The sequence below is a fragment of the Palaemon carinicauda genome, chromosome 22 (assembly GCF_036898095.1).
Source record: "Palaemon carinicauda isolate YSFRI2023 chromosome 22, ASM3689809v2, whole genome shotgun sequence".
Lineage (NCBI taxonomy): Eukaryota > Metazoa > Arthropoda > Malacostraca > Decapoda > Palaemonidae > Palaemon > Palaemon carinicauda.
In genome coordinates this window covers 59,104,604-59,124,603 of record NC_090746.1, presented here as the reverse complement: position 1 = coordinate 59,124,603, position 20,000 = coordinate 59,104,604, and the positions used below count along the sequence as shown (strand labels likewise).

Below are 20,000 nucleotides of genomic sequence, written 5' to 3'. Positions count from 1 at the left end.
GCTATTTCCAGGACTACTTGGCGCGCCCATACCCAGACCAGGTATCCCGAGAGACGCGGCGTTAGGTAAAGCGGGATTGAGGCCGCCTCCCATAGTGCCAAGGGCGTGCCCTAACCCAGCTTGAGACAGGAGAGAAGTGCGATACATCTCGTAAGGAGACATTGTCGGAGCGCCCCCGATGCCCCCGAGCAGAAAGGATGGCGATCCGGTCAGCGGCGACGTGTGCGGCGGGACACTGCAGGGCGTGTCCGATAACAGACGATCCACACTGAAGGAAGAGGGTGGATGCGGCACCCCTGGGGTTAACGCGGTCGGTTTGGGTAAACCAGAGGGAGGTGGAGGTCCCGCGAGAGGATTGTGACTCGTAGGAAGTGCTGTGGAATAATAGGACGGAGGATAACCGCGGTATAATGCGGCCGCCGCTGCGGCAGCTGCTGTGGCTTGTTGATACAGGGGTGAGGATGCCAAGGAAGGCAGCGTACCACCTGGTAGAGACACAGGTAACGTCCCTGGGGTAAGAGCGCTGCCTAACCCCGCCGCAGCCGCTGCCGCTGCGTAAGGCGCCAGTCCAAAGGGAGGATAACAACCAAAGCGTCCGAGCAGGGACTGTTTAAAGGCAGCCAATCGATTCCTGGAAGCCGTGGTGGAGCGACGTCTCAACTTCCCCGTGGTGCCACCGATAAAGACGTCGTCGGCGGACGGATCCAGCATCCAGTAATTACCTTTTCCTGGGTCGTCGTAATGTCTGGGCACCTTGACGAAACACTTATTGAGGCTGAGATTATGTCTGATGGAGTTTTGCCAGCCTTGCTTGTTCTCGCGGTAGTAAGGGAAGTTCTTCATGATGAACTCGTAGATGCCGTTGAGGGTCAACCTCTTCTCCGGGGACGACCGGATGGCCATCATAATAAGGGCGTTATAACTGAAAGGAGGCTTTTCGTGTTTCTTCTTCTCGTCTCCGTCTTTCTTCTCGCTGTCGTCTCCGTCCTTCTTGGCCTCTTTATCATCCTTATCTGCCGCATCTTCTTCGTCTTCTTCGTCGGGTTCCGAATCCGTCATGCCCCCGGCCAGAGGGCTGACAGTGCCCGTCACGTCGATATCGACGTCTTCTTCGTCGTCTTCAGGCATGGTCATTTCCACGTCGTCCATGAGCAGCTCATCTTTGGGAGTGGGAACGTCCCTCGGGATGTCTGCTGGGTTGTCGAGAGCGGTCTCCGGAAGGATGGAATTAATGGAGAAAGAATGTTTGAGCGGTGTGTGAGCCATGATGACGGAGCGGCGGGCTTCCCACAGGGCAGCGACACTAACCATCCTAACTTCCCAGGGTATCGCGGTACAGAAGGGCGCCTCTACACGCCTCGGCCCATCACAAACAGAGGCTGGACGGGAACGAGGGAAAATCCATAATTCTACACCAAAGTCTTTGAATGACACAACGAAACGACACAGACTTCGTATTCTCTGTAGCAACGGCTTAGCGGTAACTGTTGGGGTCTAATGACAGAGACACCTTCATGTACTGCCCTCCCAGTTCATTAGTTAGCCCCGCCTAGACCCCGCCCCTAGAGATGCCAGCGAGCCAACCGGTTTAATAACCCCTCCCACAGCCACGGTGGCACTGCCATTCGTCCAGCCTTATCTCATGGGCGGGACGGAGGCTGACGCACCCTCCATATTGAGTTGTGGACGTGACCCGATCTCTGTAAAGGAAATTTCATCTGGCCACGACTGTTGCATTCCAAACACTGCAACACTTCACAAAGAAAACACGTTTGGGGGAATATAACCTCATAAAAATCCTTAATATCATGAGACAGTTGTGCTCTCTCTCTCTCTCTCTCTCTCTCTCCTCTCTCTCTCTCTCTCTCTCTCTCTCCTTAGGGAAACATCAGACTACACCAGGTCTAAAGGCAAGGAATGAAGAGGTATCCGAGAAAGCAGAAAGTGATGGTATCTATACAAAGAGGAATATAGTGAAACTGGTCTTAAACACGTCCTCGTTTCCCCTACAGTTGTTGCCATGGGGTGTTCCTTGTTTATTCAATCAAGTTCGATAAACTGGGGAGCTGCTGTTGTGTATATCGATCGATTCTGGAGGCAGCGTACCCAATGGATAGAACACCTTGGGGCAATTGGTCCATAGAATTAATATACCAAAATGTCCAAGCTGCTTATAGTAAGTTACTGATTTGCCTGTCATGGGGATTTTAAGATGAAATAAAGCGAAACTGAAAAAAAACTGATCATTCATTCAATCAAAGATTCTATACATAATCAACTTTGACAGTTCCCCACCTCTTGTTGTTGTTGTATGTTGAATAATACAGGTTTCCACATTTTGTCGTTGTTTGCTGTATAATCAAAATTCCAAGTGAAAGCCGACTGAAATTACTCCAAATTCAACAAAAGAACCATATTACCCAAGCCATTGTATAATCTTACTCAAAGAAAACCTCAGTCATTTGAGAGATTTACAGCCTACTTATAAGTATGATCAGAATTACGAGAAATTACTCTAACGCAAATGAAAATGCCTTAATTGGATTTCAAATGATGAATGGAAATTAACATTTTCTGAAAACTCCGGAAAATCCCTTCCTGAATCAACACATGGATTTCCTTCGCTGGTTGTGTTCTGTCCATCATAATAATCTTAAGATTTGGATGTTTCTTGTACTCTTGTATTCGTTTAATGACTTTAAGTGTAACTTTGATAGGGGGAGTGACCTTTCAATCCAACTGGTTTCGCAAGTAACTGATTTTCTTAAAACTGACTTCGCAAGAGATTGATTCCCTAAACTGACCCCATAATTAATTGATTTCCTTAAACTGACTCCTTAATTGATTGATTTCCTTGAACTGACTTCTTAAGAGTAGTTAGGTGATTGATTTCCTTAAACTGACTCCATAGATGATTAGTTTCCTTAAACGGACTCCATAAGTAATTGATTTCCTTAAACTGACTCCATAGATGATTGGTTTCCTTAAACGGACTCCATAAGTAATTGATTTCCTTAAACTGACTCCATAAGTGACTGATTTCCTTAAACTGACTTCGCAAGAGATTGATTTCCTTAAACAGACTCCACAAGTAATTAATTTCCTTCAACTGACTTCACAAGTGATTGATTACCTTAAACTGATTTCGCAAATGTGATTAATTTCCTTAAACTGACTTCGAAAAAGTGATTGATTTTCATGAACAGACTTCCCAAGAGTAAATGATTTCCTTATACTGATTTGGCAAGTGATTGATTTCCTTAATCAAACTTAGCAAAGTGAATAATTTCCTTAAACTGACTTTATAGGAGTGACTGGTTTCCTTAAACTGACATCGCTAGTGATTGATTTCCTTAAACTGACTTCATGGGAGGGACTGATTTCCTTATACTGACTTCGCTAGAGTGATAATTTCTTTAAACTGACCTCGCAAAAGAAATTGATTTCTTTAAAATGACTTCCAAGGTGCGACTGATTTCCTAAAACGGACGTCTCGAGAGGTATGGTCATTAACAATGCTCGATCTTAGTGTTGTTTTATATACAGTTGCGCATGAACTGCTACTAAATGATATACGATCCATCGGTATTGAAGCTCAAGCTTTTGACAGAAACTAAAGTATGTAAATTGGAAACCCTTATTCATTATATGGACCACTATACAAGGGAGGTAGCTAAGGGGAGAGTACTGCGCCCAATCTTATTCTGTATCTACTGCATACTATTGGTATACAGTCGGCAGATGATACAGAATTTTACTTTTCCATAAATGCTATAGACGACACTACTGAAACTCTAAACCGAATGCTTTCCAGTTTTAGGGAATGGATGACAATAAAAAAAAAAAAAATGAATAAAAATAAAACTGATTTTATGGTGGTTGGAAACAAAAACAGCCTATGAAACTTGGGTAATATTCAAATAAACATGAATAACAACTCTGGCCCGGTCCCGATATCTAGTAAAGTTCGCGATCTAGGAGTATCTCTTGACTGTAACTTGTCTTTCAATGTTCAAATAAATAATGTAGAAAAACTGTTGGCTATCATCGTAGACACTGTTTTTATAAAGAAGTACCTGAATGAACATTCTCTTAAGAAACTTGTAATAAACTGTGTTATTACCAGGCTTGACTACAATAACTCCATTTACTACAATTTACAAAAAGCCCAACTTAAGATATTACAAAACATAATAAATAGAGGAGCAAGACTATTAGAAGGTGTCTCCCCCCCCCCCCACCCCCGAGAAAGAATCACTCCTACACTAATTGATTTACAATGACTGCCTATTAAGGAAAGAACTGAGTTTAAAATATGTACAATAACCCATCAAGTTATCAGAACCGGACGTCCTAAATATCTAGGAGAATTCTTATATATTGTGCGGCCAACAAATCGTGTTGACACGAGAATAGTTACCATGGGAACCTAGATATGTGTCTACTGTAGGCTCTATACATTAAGATCCCATTAAACATTCGAAATACTGAAGATATTAAGACTTACACGAGGAAACTGAAGACTTTCTTGGTCTCTAGCGGCTTCGGAATTGTGAATTTGACAATAAACGAGCAATATGCGGTGTGAAATGCTGAATGCCTAGGAATGCACATAGGAAAATGATTGTGAAGGTCCTGTAGAGTGTAGGGTTCCCTACTGTATAGGACCAGAATAGCAGGCCTTAAGGTGAAGTACAGTTAACGCCTAGGTTTTGTATCAACTATACACCAATGCCTTATTTCCATTTTCCATTTCATCTGATTTTGATCATTGTTTCCACAAGAACTTTTATCTTATATGAGTCAGAATCTGAACACCGAGAGCAAATGAAGTTAAAAACAAACAAAATCATCCTGGGCGATAATCATGAAGCACAAAGAGTAAGAGAGAGAGAGAGAGAGAGAGAGAGATACTATCGTTGTACCAGTGAAAGAAAGTCAGTAGTTTATAAAAAATACAATAACTCGCATTATGATAGAATGCATTTCGATAATTGCCATTATTGTCATTATTTGTCATGATACACTAACAGATACGGTTTTACTATAATCCAGAACTATATCACTAATCAGCTTGAATATCATAAAAATTTTCTTATGCTATTTTTCCTACTTTTCTTCATTTAAGAAGCTACTTTTAAATAAAAAACAATTTCTGGTTACTGAATTTACATCGTCCATACATGTCAGTGGGTACATGTATACAAGTATGTATTCTATAAAAAGGTGAATTTTAACGTAAACCTAAAACACACACACACACACACACACATATATATATATATATATATATATATATTATATATATATATATATATATATATATATATATATATATATTTCTGGTCTGGCTGAGCAGCATGGACTGACATATAGCTACTTGGTCTCTCCCCGTCCTTCGGGTAGGGTGAAGAGGGACTCGTCATACCCCTGTGAGAGAGGTTGTAGTAAGAAAAGGGAGAGGGGTGGAAAGTGCTGAAGGTGTGTGCATTTGTTTCAATGAGTGTGCATATACATATAAAATAGCCGTCATTGTTGACGGGTTGCGTTCACTAGTTTATAATCAAACAGATTCTTTATCCCCCCCCCCCCCATAAAATTCACCTTTGATCAATAATAAGCTGAAATATGCTGCTAACGTAAGCAAATATCCCACAAGATATTTAAACTTTTTCTTGTATAGAGGCTTTACTTCCGATTACCAGTTTGGATTAAAAGCTGACCTCGTAACTGACATTGCATTTATTTCTTTTAAATATCTCCTCACCTGACATTACTCATCAATCTATGCTATTTTTATTATGATTTCTTGAAATGCTGTATATCTCACGATAGATTTCTCGAAGCTACACTAAATATATTACACCCCTACATTTAACTGAGTTACAGCCCAATTATTATTACTATTATTATTATTATTATTATTATTATTATTATTATTATTATTATTATTATTATTATTGTTGTTATTATTATTATTATTATTATTACTATTATTATTACTAGCTAGGCTACAACCTTAGTTGGAAAAGCAGGATGCTATAAGCCCAAAGTCTCCAACAGGGAAAAATAGCGCAGTGAGGAAATGGAATAAAAAAATAAATAAACGATAAGAGAAGTAATGAACAATTAAAATACCATATTTTAAGAACACCAATAATATCAAAACAGACCTTTCTTTCATATATGTATATATTCAACTAATTACACCTCTATATTCAACGGACATTTATACATAACTGCTTTTCCAAACAACATTTCTGTGCCCAATAGGTTATCATAATATCACACAACCTCAGCTTCTCAAACTTCGTATTCCTGCAAAGTAGCTGTTTAACGCATAAACATATGCAATGACTGTTAACCCAAACTCAATCTCACCCCGGAACGCTCAGGTCTCGAGCTTGTAATCGATACCCTGCTGAAGAAGTAAGACAAATAGGCTGATTTACAATGAAACTCAAACCTAGTCAATGCGTGTCGCCACTCCACTGATCGCTAAAACAAGTTGAGTCAAAATCATTTCACAAAATTCACCATAGGAAATTTAGGAAATGAAATAATCCTGGGATACATTATCACGGATGTCTTGAAAGGTAGGCGCTACTATCTATTACCGCTTACATTAAACAGAGATGGCGTAGGTTTCATGGAATTGGGAATATATGATATTATGGTACAAGGAAGGTAGTGACTATAGGTACGATGCATATTCGGTTCCTACATAGTGAACTAGAGGGGCACTCAGTAGAGAGCAAGCGTTTGCCACGCCAAACCGTCCTATTTTGCTCTCTCAACTCCACAGCTTACTTGTACTTTGACGTATTTTCTTCAGAGCTAATGAATTTATCCTTGGGTCATACCCCACATGTCCACAAAGTTTCGTAGAAACTGTTTCTGTAGTGTTTGCGTAATGTTGATCACAAACAAAAAATAAAGTAACAAAATATTTGCCTTTCATTTAACATTACGATTATTTTCAAAGTATTGCTGCGTACTTGTAATTTGATATACTTTGCCCAAAATGTTAAAGGTTTATCCTTGGGTCATACCCAACATGAATACCAAGTTTGGTCAAAATAGACGCAATTGTTTTTGTGTAAAGTTGCTCACAAATAAATAAATAAACGATGACAGGGGTGAATACATACCTTTCGCAAACTTCGATTTTGGCCAAGGCAGAAATGTATGATTTGACATCAAGATCGCTCAAATAGGACAAGTTTCTGTCATTTTATTGCGAAATGTCATATTTCATATATTTAATGGCATCCATCTTTAAAAATGGCTGCCATCTTCAATTTTTCGGTGGCTAATGGATTTTATCAAAACAGCAACCCAAACGGAGTGTGCGTCAAATTTGATGCTGGTTTCCGGATATGAATGACTCTTACAGTTATTTGCTCTCCTCCACTAAGGGCTTGTGGTGGTCTAATGGAAACGCTCCTGATTGGTGATCTGCCGGACTGGGGTTAGAGACCCGCTCAAGCTCGATAGTTTCTTTTAGTGTCTGCAATCTCATCATCCTTGCTAGCTAAGGACGGGGGTTCTGGAGGCACCTATAGCTCTACCTGCTGAGTCATCACCTGCCAATGCCTGGTCCCAGCTTCGTTGGAGAGGAGACTTGGTCACTGATCTCACACACACACACACACATATATATATATATACATATATATATATATATATATATATATATATATATATATATATATATATATGGTCAGTCTCTAGAGCATTGTCCTAGTAGGGTATTGTTACTGTCCCTTGCCTTTGCCATTAATGAGTAGCCTTTTAACCTTAAAAGTAACAAGAAAATTAGCTTGCTATCACTGGAAGGACGAAATGACCCCTTACCGATTGTATTGCTTTTGTGTCCACGGTTACTAATTATGTGCTATATTTAGTGTCGCACAAGAAAATTTATTCTTTTTGTCACCCTGGGGTGCACTGCAAATACAACTTGCTATCATTTAGCTACGTAGGCTTACATGTGTAGTGAAAACAAACTAGATAAATCGAAAATCATTATCAGGCGAACCACATCCAATGCGATGCATCAGGATCAGTGAAGCAGGGCGATCTAAATGTATTTCTTATATCTATCTATCTATAGTTTTAATAAAATATAATATTCCGGTATAAGCCTAAATATGATTCGTTTACTTGCACACAAATCCGTCTTTACCATCAGTTGGCTCTTAGTGGTGTTCTCAAACGACCTGGATGTAACTTACTTTTATTATTATTATTATTATTATTATTATTATTATTATTATTATTATTATTACTTGCCATGCTACACCCCTAGTGGGAAAAGCAGAATGCTATAACCCCAGGGGCTCCAAAAAGATAAATAGCCCAGTGAGGAGAGGAAACAAGGTAAAATAAAATATTCTAAGAGTAACAACATTGAAAGAAATATCTCCTATTTAAACTATAAAAACTTTAACAAAATAAGAGGAAGAGAAATGAGATAGAATATTGTGCCCGAGTGTGCCCTCAAGCAAGAGATAAACCTTTTGCAACTCAATTGCAAGTATTGATTGTCTAAGAATTGATAGGTACGTTTTAGTACAAAATGGTGAGATTTAAACAGACACGAGCAAGTGTGTACGAGCACAAACAAAATAAAAGCTTTAGAAAATTATACTGTATATGACTGCCTTCTCCGTCAACACCGTATTTATAAGTTTCATTCCAGCTTTGGCCAGACTGTGGAATGACCCTCCTAATTAGGCAGTTGAATCTATAGAACTTCGGAGGTTCAAACTTGCATCGAATGTTTTCATCTTGAGCAGGCTAACATAGGTCTCTTTTCATAGTTTATATATGACAGATCTATTTTAACGCGTTACAAATATTAAGATATATTCATTGTTCGTTACTTCTCATATACTTTATTTCCTTATTTGCTTTCCTCATTGGGGTATTTACCCTGTTGGAGCCCTTGGGTTTTCCAACTAGGGCGTAGCAAAGATTGTAAAAACAATGATGAAATGTATAATAATAGTTCCAACTCCGAAGTAGATCTTCTCTGATACTTTGTTCTGCAGTGGAGTAGTAACGGTTGATAATATATATATATATATATATATATATATATATATATATATATATATATATATATATATATATATATATATATATATATATATATATATAGTGTATATATATATACATATATGTGTGTATATATATATATATATATATATATATATATATATATATATATATATATATATGAAGAAGCTTATGCTCAATTATATCAAATTGTATCTAACACCGAACATTTTATCTTCACATTTAAAGGAGAAACTATTATAAAACAAAGTTGATTAAGTAAATTCAAAAAGTTAAAAGGAATATGACCATTAACGATGACAATATCTGAAGAAAATTAAAACTGAGTTGATTGGTAGTACGCAGCAAAAGTGATGTGTAAATAAACCTGGATGAATTATGAGGGAAATTTCTTACTATTAATTATCTTACTAACACAAACTTCACTAACGCAATCTCTCTCTCTCTCTCTCTCTCTCTCTCTCTCTCTCTCTCTCTCTCTCTCTCTCTCTCTCTCTCTCTCTCTTTATTCATTTACATTTCTTGCATCTGTTACACGGTTTTTTGATCGTCCAATAACATACGATTAATACTGTGTCGGTCATACCACTTACAAATACATAATCTAAGATCATCAATATCACCATCTTCATAATCATGATATCATCACCATCACCAGCACTATAATCATCAAACTGAGGATTCCAATCATTAACCCCGTCCCCCCATAAAAAAATGGAGTACTAAACATCTCCGCGCACCTACTTCAAAAATAAGTATGCGTGTTTATATAATTGCCGAACGTGCTTGTTTGTAAAGTGGACACTTGCTAGACGGTGTTAACCTTGGATCCATTGACTACCTACCCCCTGACCCCACAATACACCCCTCCCCCCAAATCCCCTTACAGCCAAAGACATCTCCCGGTCCAAGTCCATTATTATTTTACGGTGTTTGGCTGAGGGGAATCGCTCGCGCTCAGATTCGACGACGGATATGCACAAGTGATATTTCTGTGTTCTCTAGTATGGCTACCCCCCCCCCCCTACCCCCTTTCTTCTTCTTTCCAGCAACTGCATTATCGCAACCAGTTGGTAGCTCAATAATAAAGAATAATAATAATAATAATAATAATAATAATAATATTGATATCAATATTATTAATAATAATAATATTCAGTATCTTGACAAAATCCAGAAAATGCACTATCAATTCTAAACTTTAGATTTTCGTAATACTTTAAAGATTGACTAAATATTTCTAATATCTCAAACTTGTAAGAAATATTGCAAGGTCATTTATATCAAATAAAAAAAACATAGCAACATAGAATTAACCTCAACTCAATAATGATAACAATCATAAGCAGAGCATCAACGATAATAATAAAAATAATATGACATTGAAACGATTTAAAAGATCTAATTTTAAAAAGAATATCATATTTGTAGTACATTCCCATTTCTAACAATCATAATCACAGCATTAATGATAATAATTAAACAATAGTAATAAGACATTGAAACGATTTAAAAGATCTAATTTTAAACAGAATATTATATTTGGAGTTCATTCCCATTTCTAACAATCATAACCACATCATCAATGATAATAATAAAATAATAGTAAGAACACATTGAAACGATTTCAAAAATCTAATTTTAAAAAGAATACCATATTTTTTTAGGCCATTCCCATTTATGGCTCTTCATCCGGACAGCTGAGATTATGATACGGAATAAATAATAGGGTAAATAACGAGATGTGTAAAGCCGGAGATAAGTAAATATTAGCGTGTGGCTGGTGTGGACATGTCTCGTGGTCAGTAGGCGTCTGGAGGAATCACACGAGTCGCTGCACACCGACGTCTCGATGTCTGTTCCAGCGGACATCAAGACTAGTCGAATGTGGTGGAGGAGGAGGAGGAGGGGTCCAAATAAGATGATGATGAGTTGGAGGAGGATCCCTCTTTCCTACATCACCATTTCTTCCTCTATCAACACCGTCTCCTACAATTTATAATCTCTCTCTCTCTCTCTCTCTCTCTCTCTCTCTCTCTCTCTCTCTCTCTCTCTCTCTCTCTCTCTCCTTAAGATGCCCAAGGCAGATGCATTCATCATTAATACAGCCAATAGGAGTTCATTAAAATTATTATAGTTCACATGTAAGAATTGGAACGATAACATTGTCTAAATCAGCTTGTTCTTCTATATTCATTCCGAAAGTTAGCAAGATTACATCTGCCTCTATTTACGAATAGACTAAACATATGTATACGTATTTAATAACACAAAAAAATAGGGTGGTCGTGTTATTGGTGTAATGCTCAGGAATCTTTACTACGAAACAACTTCCGATGGTTCCTACAAGTTTTAATTTTTTCATAAAAATTTTAATATATTTAGGTTGTAGGACAAAATAGTCTAATACCTAACTAAGAAAGAAACTATGAGTAGCTTAAACAATATATGGCTATTTTTTTTTCAGCCAAATTGCTGGTAAATTTGACTATCGCTTTGCGTAATGAATAATAGATATAAAAAGAAATTTGACGTCCATATCCATTCCTATATTGCTAGTAAACGATCTCTCTCTCTCTCTCTCTCTCTCTCTCTCTCTCTCTCTCTCTCTCTCTCTCTCTCTCTCTCTCACAATGTCATCTAGGCCGGTATAACTCATATATATATATATATATATATATATATATATATATATATATATATATATACTGTGTATATATATACACATACACAGTGTGTATATATATATATATATACAGTATATATATATATATATATATATATATATATATATATATATATATATCACCATCACCATTATCTCCTCCTACACCCATTGAAGAAAAGGGTCTTGGTTAGATTTCGCCATTCGTCTTTATCTTGAGCTTATAATTCAATACTTCTCCATTCATCGCAACCTACTTCACGCTTCATAGTCCTCAGCCATGTAGGCCTGGGTATTCCAACTCTTCTCGTGCCTCATATGCATAAAAAAAAAATCATTGTAAACATATATAATTTATTATTCAGTGTATAACACTGATAGTCTAACGACCAAGTCTATTTTAAGTAAGCGTATAGAATGAAGGTACCTAGTTCAGGCTTTACATCTGAACAGTGTTCCTTTTTTAGGATAGGGTTCGATTCAATTCAAGTAGACTGCGCCTCTATTGACCAAAATATGATAACAGGTTCTTATTAGTTGGAGGACTTTACTGGGTTGCAATCGGGTAGGAGAAAAGTAAAACTACTTATGATAAACTACATAATATACATCAAATACACACATATAGACACATATATGTATATGTATGTATAAATATATATATATATATATATATATATATATATACACACACACACACACACACACACATATATATATATATATATATATATATATATATATATATAGGCCTATATAATTATATACTAGTGTAAATATGCACATACATTATACACACACACACACACACACATATATATATATATATATATGTATATATATATATGTGTGTGTGCGTGTGCACCCACATATGTGGAATGGAAAATCCTAATGATCATTACGATTTCTTCAACTATTCCTGGTTAATTTGCAAATAAAAAAATTACTGTGACTCTTTTGTATAATCTACTATACACGCACACGCATATATATGTGTGTGTATATACAGTATACACACACACACACACACACACATATATATATATATATATATATATATATATATATATATATATATATATATATATATATATATATAAGATATATATGGTACCCAATATTGAAGCCTTGAATTGATTTAGTCGGCAAAGAAGTCTTTTATCAATATGTTTTATTTTCACAAGTCAACTGAATAACCCCAAACTAACAAATGGGTCTACCCTATATTTAACTTCAAGTTTTCTTAATTTTCTCTCTAATATATCTAAGTTAAGGCCCATCTTCTCAGCCTTCCTTTTAAAGCCCACTGGTTTTATTCCATCCTAAGATGACGCCACTTACTTTGCATTAAAGTAATCTAACTGTAATCCTTGATCTCTCTGAATGAAATTGTTATGAATTATTCACCATTCTTTTAAGTACTGGTGTACATAGCCCGTTAAGAATGACAGCTATATGCTTAGATAGATATGCACACAAGCACACACACAGATTCCACCCTTTCCAATCCTCCTCCTTTCTTAAATACCACACACTAGCGTGGGAACTTTGTGGGAGATTGTTGTTTTCCGAGTGGATGCCGGTCAGTGAGACAGGAAATAAATAAATATATATATATATATATATATATATATATATATATATATATAGATAGATAGATAGATATATATATATATATATATATATATATATATATATATGTGTGTGTGTGTGTGTGTATGTGTGTATAAGTGTATAAGTTTGCTGAAATAAAGATTATTATTATTATTATTATTATTATTATTATTATTATTATTATTATTATATGTATATATATATGTATATATATATATATATATATATATATATATATATATATATATATATATATATATATATATATACACACACATTTTCTCTTTATCATATATGGGAGGTATGAAACATTACGTTAAAGAAAGCAGCGAAGGAATAACCTACCTAAATGTAAAAGAAAACTGCTTGTAATCCCAAAATATTTGCTATTTTCATTATTCACAAGTGAAAATAACTTAATTGGTATCATCTAGTACATATCTTTTCAGGGTTCACTTCGCCCTCGTTTGATTGTGGGGTACTTGAAGGGGCCTATCCTCGGGTAATAAGATTTTGTATCAGCCTACACTTCATTAAATAACATTATGATAAATGTTAAATCATAACTAAACTCCTAGTTTGGTTAAGCCTTTGAATTGATGAACGTATGCTACTGTTTTGTGGTAATCGGCAATTCTGAAATAATGAGGAACACTTGAGTAAGGATTAATTCAGAATAATCATCATCATCTCCTCCTACGACTATTGAAGTAAAGGGCCTCGATTAGATTTCGCCAGTCGTCTTTGATCTTGAGCTTTTAAATCAATACTTCTTCATTTATTATCTACTTCACGCTTCATAGACCTCCGCCATGTAGGCCTGGGTCTTCTAACTCTTCCAGTGTCTTGTGGAGTCGATTAAATGCTTGGTGAACGAATTTCTCTTGGTGAGTGAGAAGAGCATGCACAAACCATCTCCATCTACCCCTCACCATAATCTCATCCACATATGGCACTCGAGTAATCTCTCTCATAGTTTGGTTCTAAAATCTAAAAATCTGTTGGATATTGTTTCATAGTCATAACACGACTCATGTCCATACAATAACACCGACCTCACAAAACTGATATACAACCCGATTTTTACATGAAATTTCATGGCGATTTAATTTCCAAATTTTACTTAACCTTGCTATTGTCTGATTGATTTTTTTCAAAATTTCATTAAATTCCAATTCTAGTTTTTGTACTTAGTATTTACACTTTTTTATCGTTTATTATCATCACTATTATTATTAAAAAATACACGGTGAATGAAATTTTAGGGAGACGAATTGGTTTATCAAAATATATGAAGAGCACCACCGGAATACTTTGTTAAGGGAAAACTCTAAACATGAAGGTTATTTTAGTGTTATACAAACACCTATATATATATATTGATATATATATATATATATATTGATATATATATATATATATATATATATATATATATATATATATATAAATATATATATATACACATATGCCATATATAGTCCATACATATTATAAATACATTATACAGTGTATGTATTATATATATATATATATATATATATATATATATATATATATATATATATACTGTATATATTCAATAACTTTAGACCACATCCCTTCTCTTTTCGAGCCCAATAAAAATCATGAATATTGTTTGGCGATAGGTAGAATTTGCTGTTATAAAGGGAAAAGATTACAAACTTGATTCTACTATGAAATTTAATATCAACTTTGTGCAAAAACAAACGATAATATAAAAATAAACAAGAAACATCTCTGAATATTGGATTAGCAATGACACTGGAAGAGATATGATATATGTATTTATAACATGAGTGATGATAATCTCGATAATAAACGCAAGTTTGAATATGACGAGAATAAACACAAGTTCGAGAACAAACATAAATTCGGATATGATGAAAAGAAACACAATTTTAAATATTACGAGAATAAAAACAAGTTTGAATACGACTAGAAGAACATAAGTTTGAATATGACGAAAATAAACACAAATTTAAATACGAAGAGAACAAACACATGTGTTTGAATATTACGAGAATAAACATACGATTTAGTATGAGGAAAATAAACACCAGTTTGAATATAACAAGAATAAACATACGATCTAATATGACAAAAATAAACACCAGTTTGAATATAACGAGAATAAGCACATTCTAAGATGACGAGAATAAACACCAGTTTGAATATGACTAGAATAAACTAAGTTCCAAAACAAGCACAAATTCAAATATGACGAAAAGAAACACAAGTTTGAATATGACGAGAGCAGACATAAGTTTGAATACGACTACAAGAACATAAGCTTAAATACACAGAGAATAAAAACAAATTTAGATATGAAAAAAACAAACACATATGTGTTTAAATATGACAAGAATAAACACACGTTTGAATATGGCGAGATAAAAAAAAAACTTAAAAATTAATATTCCCTTACTCATACGGAAATAAAAGACGCATGGTCAACTTAATTAGAAACATAGTAAGAAAATAATAAATGGATAATTTACCCAGAAAATAAAAATGAGAGTAGAAAAAAATAAGACCAAATAGTACTAGAAAATGAAAATATCCAGAATCATAATCAACAAAAAATAGGACAGACACGAGAATACACAAACATTCTAATACTGTATAGATATTATCTGACTTACAGTATAGTAGATTCGCTTAGGCAGAAGAACATTATCCCGAAGGTAAATAAGTAAACATAGCTTAGGAGACAACCTAACGGAAAAATAAAAAATAAATAAAAAATCGAAAATAAGAATGAAACATGGGTATTTGAATACTACAGAGATATGATCTAGGGACGACTAAAAACAAAGCAATTAAGTAACAACACAATAGGAAACAATCTAACAGAAAAATTAAAATAAATAAAAAAATCGAAAAATAATAAGAATAAAAAAAAAAAAAGTTACTTCTCTAGAGGCGACTCAAAACCTGCGGTCCTTTTTCGGCTGCGAGTCTCTCTCTTTCCGAGTGAATTTAATCAACATACCAAGAGTGTTCGGTGGTTAGCATATCTCGTATGACACAGGCAGCTCCGGAATTCCATAGGAGATGTTTAGATAGTGTAGAACATATCTCCCTTTTATTAGGAATCGTCACCATATACAGGAATTTAGGGAACGCAATAAGGAGGATGTTTTTGATCAGCAATTGACAATATCACAACTTGCTGTGCCAGGCCATACATATATATGTATATAAATATATATACACAGACAAATGTATATATATATATATATGTATAATATATATATATATATATATATATATATATATATATATACATATATATAGATATATATATGTATATATATATATACATATATGTATAATATATATATATATACATATATATATGTATATATATATATATATATATATATATATATATATATATATATACATGCATAGATACAACAACAAATGCAGCCGTTTCTGGTCCACTGAGTGATGTCGGACAAAGGCCTCAGAAATGTCTTTAATCATGAACATATATCACTACCTCTCGTGATTTTAATTAATGTAAATATCAACCGCAATGGCAGATAATATCGAATTCTACATGGAATGTACATCTACTCGAAATTCATTTACGATAACAGCTTCTGGCTGGGCAAAGATTCGAACCTATGCCTCATAGACGAAACCGTGCCAGCAGGGACTCTTGATAACTGGATTGGTAGTCCTCACAGGTATGGTTTCGGGTAGGAGGCATAGGTTCGAATCTGTGCCCACTCAGAAGCTGTTATCATGAATGAATTTCCAGCGGATATACATTCCCGAAGGCAGAATTGGATATTAAAGGCCAATGTGGTTGACATTTACATGTTTTTATTCATGTTAAGATATTCATAATATATATATATATGTGTGTGTGTGTGTATATATATATATATATATATATATATATATATATATATATATATATATATATATATATATATATATATATATATATATAAATATATATATATATATATATATATATATATATATATATATATATATGTATAAATATATATAAACTGTATATATATTTGAATATATTTATTGACTGATATACAGTAGGCCTATACGTATATTTATTCGGGTGTTCATGCTCTTCCCTTTATTATATAGTATTCTCCATTGGAATTATGGAAAGCGGAGAGCTTAGTCAGGATTACTCACAAAGGAAACTGAATAAAGTTGATATTCACTTAGCAAAGTTTTTCAAATCAGCTATTTATATACAATGACGTTACAACAATAAATGAAGAGTCAATTTGTAAAAGAACCAGTTAGTAACAACATCTTTGGTTAGTAACAGCATCTTCAGTAAGTAACAACACCATAAGTTAGTAACAGCATCTTCAGTAAGTAACAACACCACCAGTTAGTAACAGCATCTTCAGTTAGTAACATCTTTAGTTAGTAACAGCATCTATTATCACTGGGGGGAGGGGCGATCATATTGCACCATTCTAAAGAGATTCAGTGGTAATGTTTGATTCATTTATACTTCAGTTACTGATTGATACTTGTGCAACACCATGAATTACATTCGTAATGAGGATAATGATTCCTTGCATGAAGAAAGTACTATAATCTTAACAAATTCATTTTTCATGATAAAGCAGCGACCAAATCGTACCATTTTACAATGCCTCTGCAAGGCTGTTTACCTTCTTAAAAGTGTAATTTTCTATTCTTGTGTAATATCATGAATTCGAATTAATATAATTCAGATAATTAAAACCGAGAAGTCGTTACAATTTTAGCCAATTTACTATATCCACTGCTGTACAACCGAAAGATAAAACGATAATTTATCATAACAATTCTATACTAATTATAGACAATTATAATCCTATGCTAATTATAGACAATCATAATCCTATTCTAATTATAGACAAATATAATCCTATGTTAATTATAGACAATCATAATTGTATGCTAATTATAGACAATTATAATCCTATGCAAATTTTAGACAATTATAACTGTATGCTAATTATAGACAATTATAACTGTATGCTAATTAGAGACAATTATAATCCTATGCTAATTATAGAGAATTATAATCCTACGCTAATTATAGACTATTATAATCTTACGCTAATTATAGACAATTATAATCCTATGCTAATTATAGACAATTATAATCCTATGCTAATTATAGACAATTATAATCCTATACTAATTATAGACAATTATAATCCTACGCTAATTATAGACAATTATAATCCAATTCCAATAATAGACAATTATAATCCTATGCTAATTATAGACAATTATAATCCTACGCTAATTATAGACAATTATAATCCTACGCTAATTAAAGACAATTATAATTCTACGCTAATTATAGACAATTATTATCCTACGCTAATTATAGATAATTATAATCCTACGCTAATTATAGACAATTATAATCCTACACTAATTATAGACAATTATAATCCTACGCTAATTATAGACAATTATAATCCTACGATAATTATAGACAATTATAATCCTACGCTAATTATAGACAATTATAATCCTACGCTAATTATAGACAATTATAATCCTACGCTAATTATAGACAATTATAATCCTACGATAATTATAGACAATTATAATCCTACACTAATTATAGACAATTCTAATCATATGCTAATTATAGACAATTATAATCCTACGCTAATTATATACAATTACAGTATAATCATACGCTAGTTATTGATAATTATAATCCTACGCTAATTACAGACAATTATAATCCTACGCTAATTTTAGACAATTATAATACTATTCTAATAATAGACAATTATAATCCTATGCTAATTATAGACAATTATAATCCTACGCTAATTATAGACAATTATAATCCTACGCTAATTATAGACAATTATAATCCTACGATAATTATAGACAATTATAATCCTACGCTAATTATAGACAATTATAATTCTACGCTAATTATAGACAATTATAATTCTACGCTAATTATAGACAATTATTATCCTACGCTAATTATAGATAATTATAATCCTACGCTAATTATAGACAATTATAATCCTACACTAATTATAGACAATTATAATCCTACGCTAATTATAGACAATTATAATCCTACGATAATTATAGACAATTATAATCCTACGCTAATTATAGACAATTCTAATCATATGCTAATTATAGAAAATTATAATCCTACGCTAATTATATACAATTACAGTATAATCATACGCTAGTTATTGATAATTATAATCCTACGCTAATTACAGACAATTATAATCCTACGCTAATTTTAGACAATTATAATACTATTCTAATAATAGACAATTATAATCCTATGCTAATTATAGACAATTATAACACTAATTATAGACAATTAAAATCCTATGCTAATTATAGACAACTATAATCTTATTCTTATAATAGACAATTATAATCCTATGCTAATTATAGACAACTATAATTGTATGCTAATTATAGACAATTATAAACCTATGCTAATTATAGACAATTATAATCCTATGCTAATTATAGACAATTATAATTGTATGCTAATTACAGACAATTATAATCCTATGCTAATTATAGACAATTATAATCCTGTGCTAATTATAGACAATTATAATCC

At 33.6% G+C, this 20,000-nt stretch overlaps 1 protein-coding gene and 1 long non-coding RNA gene across 3 annotated transcripts in view; both read right to left on the bottom strand.

The window, feature by feature from the left end:
• The window catches only part of LOC137616096 (fork head domain transcription factor slp1-like), a 1,896-nt gene extending 305 nt beyond the window's left edge, over positions 1-1,591 (bottom strand). Inside the window, exon 1 of the mRNA XM_068345770.1 lies at positions 1-1,591. This exon is cut by the window's left edge and continues 305 nt beyond it. Within this exon, the coding sequence (XP_068201871.1) occupies positions 1-1,311 (1,311 nt within the window). The 5' untranslated portion in view covers positions 1,312-1,591.
• Positions 1-20,000, bottom strand: part of LOC137616472 (uncharacterized) — a 500,855-nt gene that overhangs the window by 346,987 nt on the left and 133,868 nt on the right. The gene's annotated exons all lie outside the window — the stretch shown is intronic.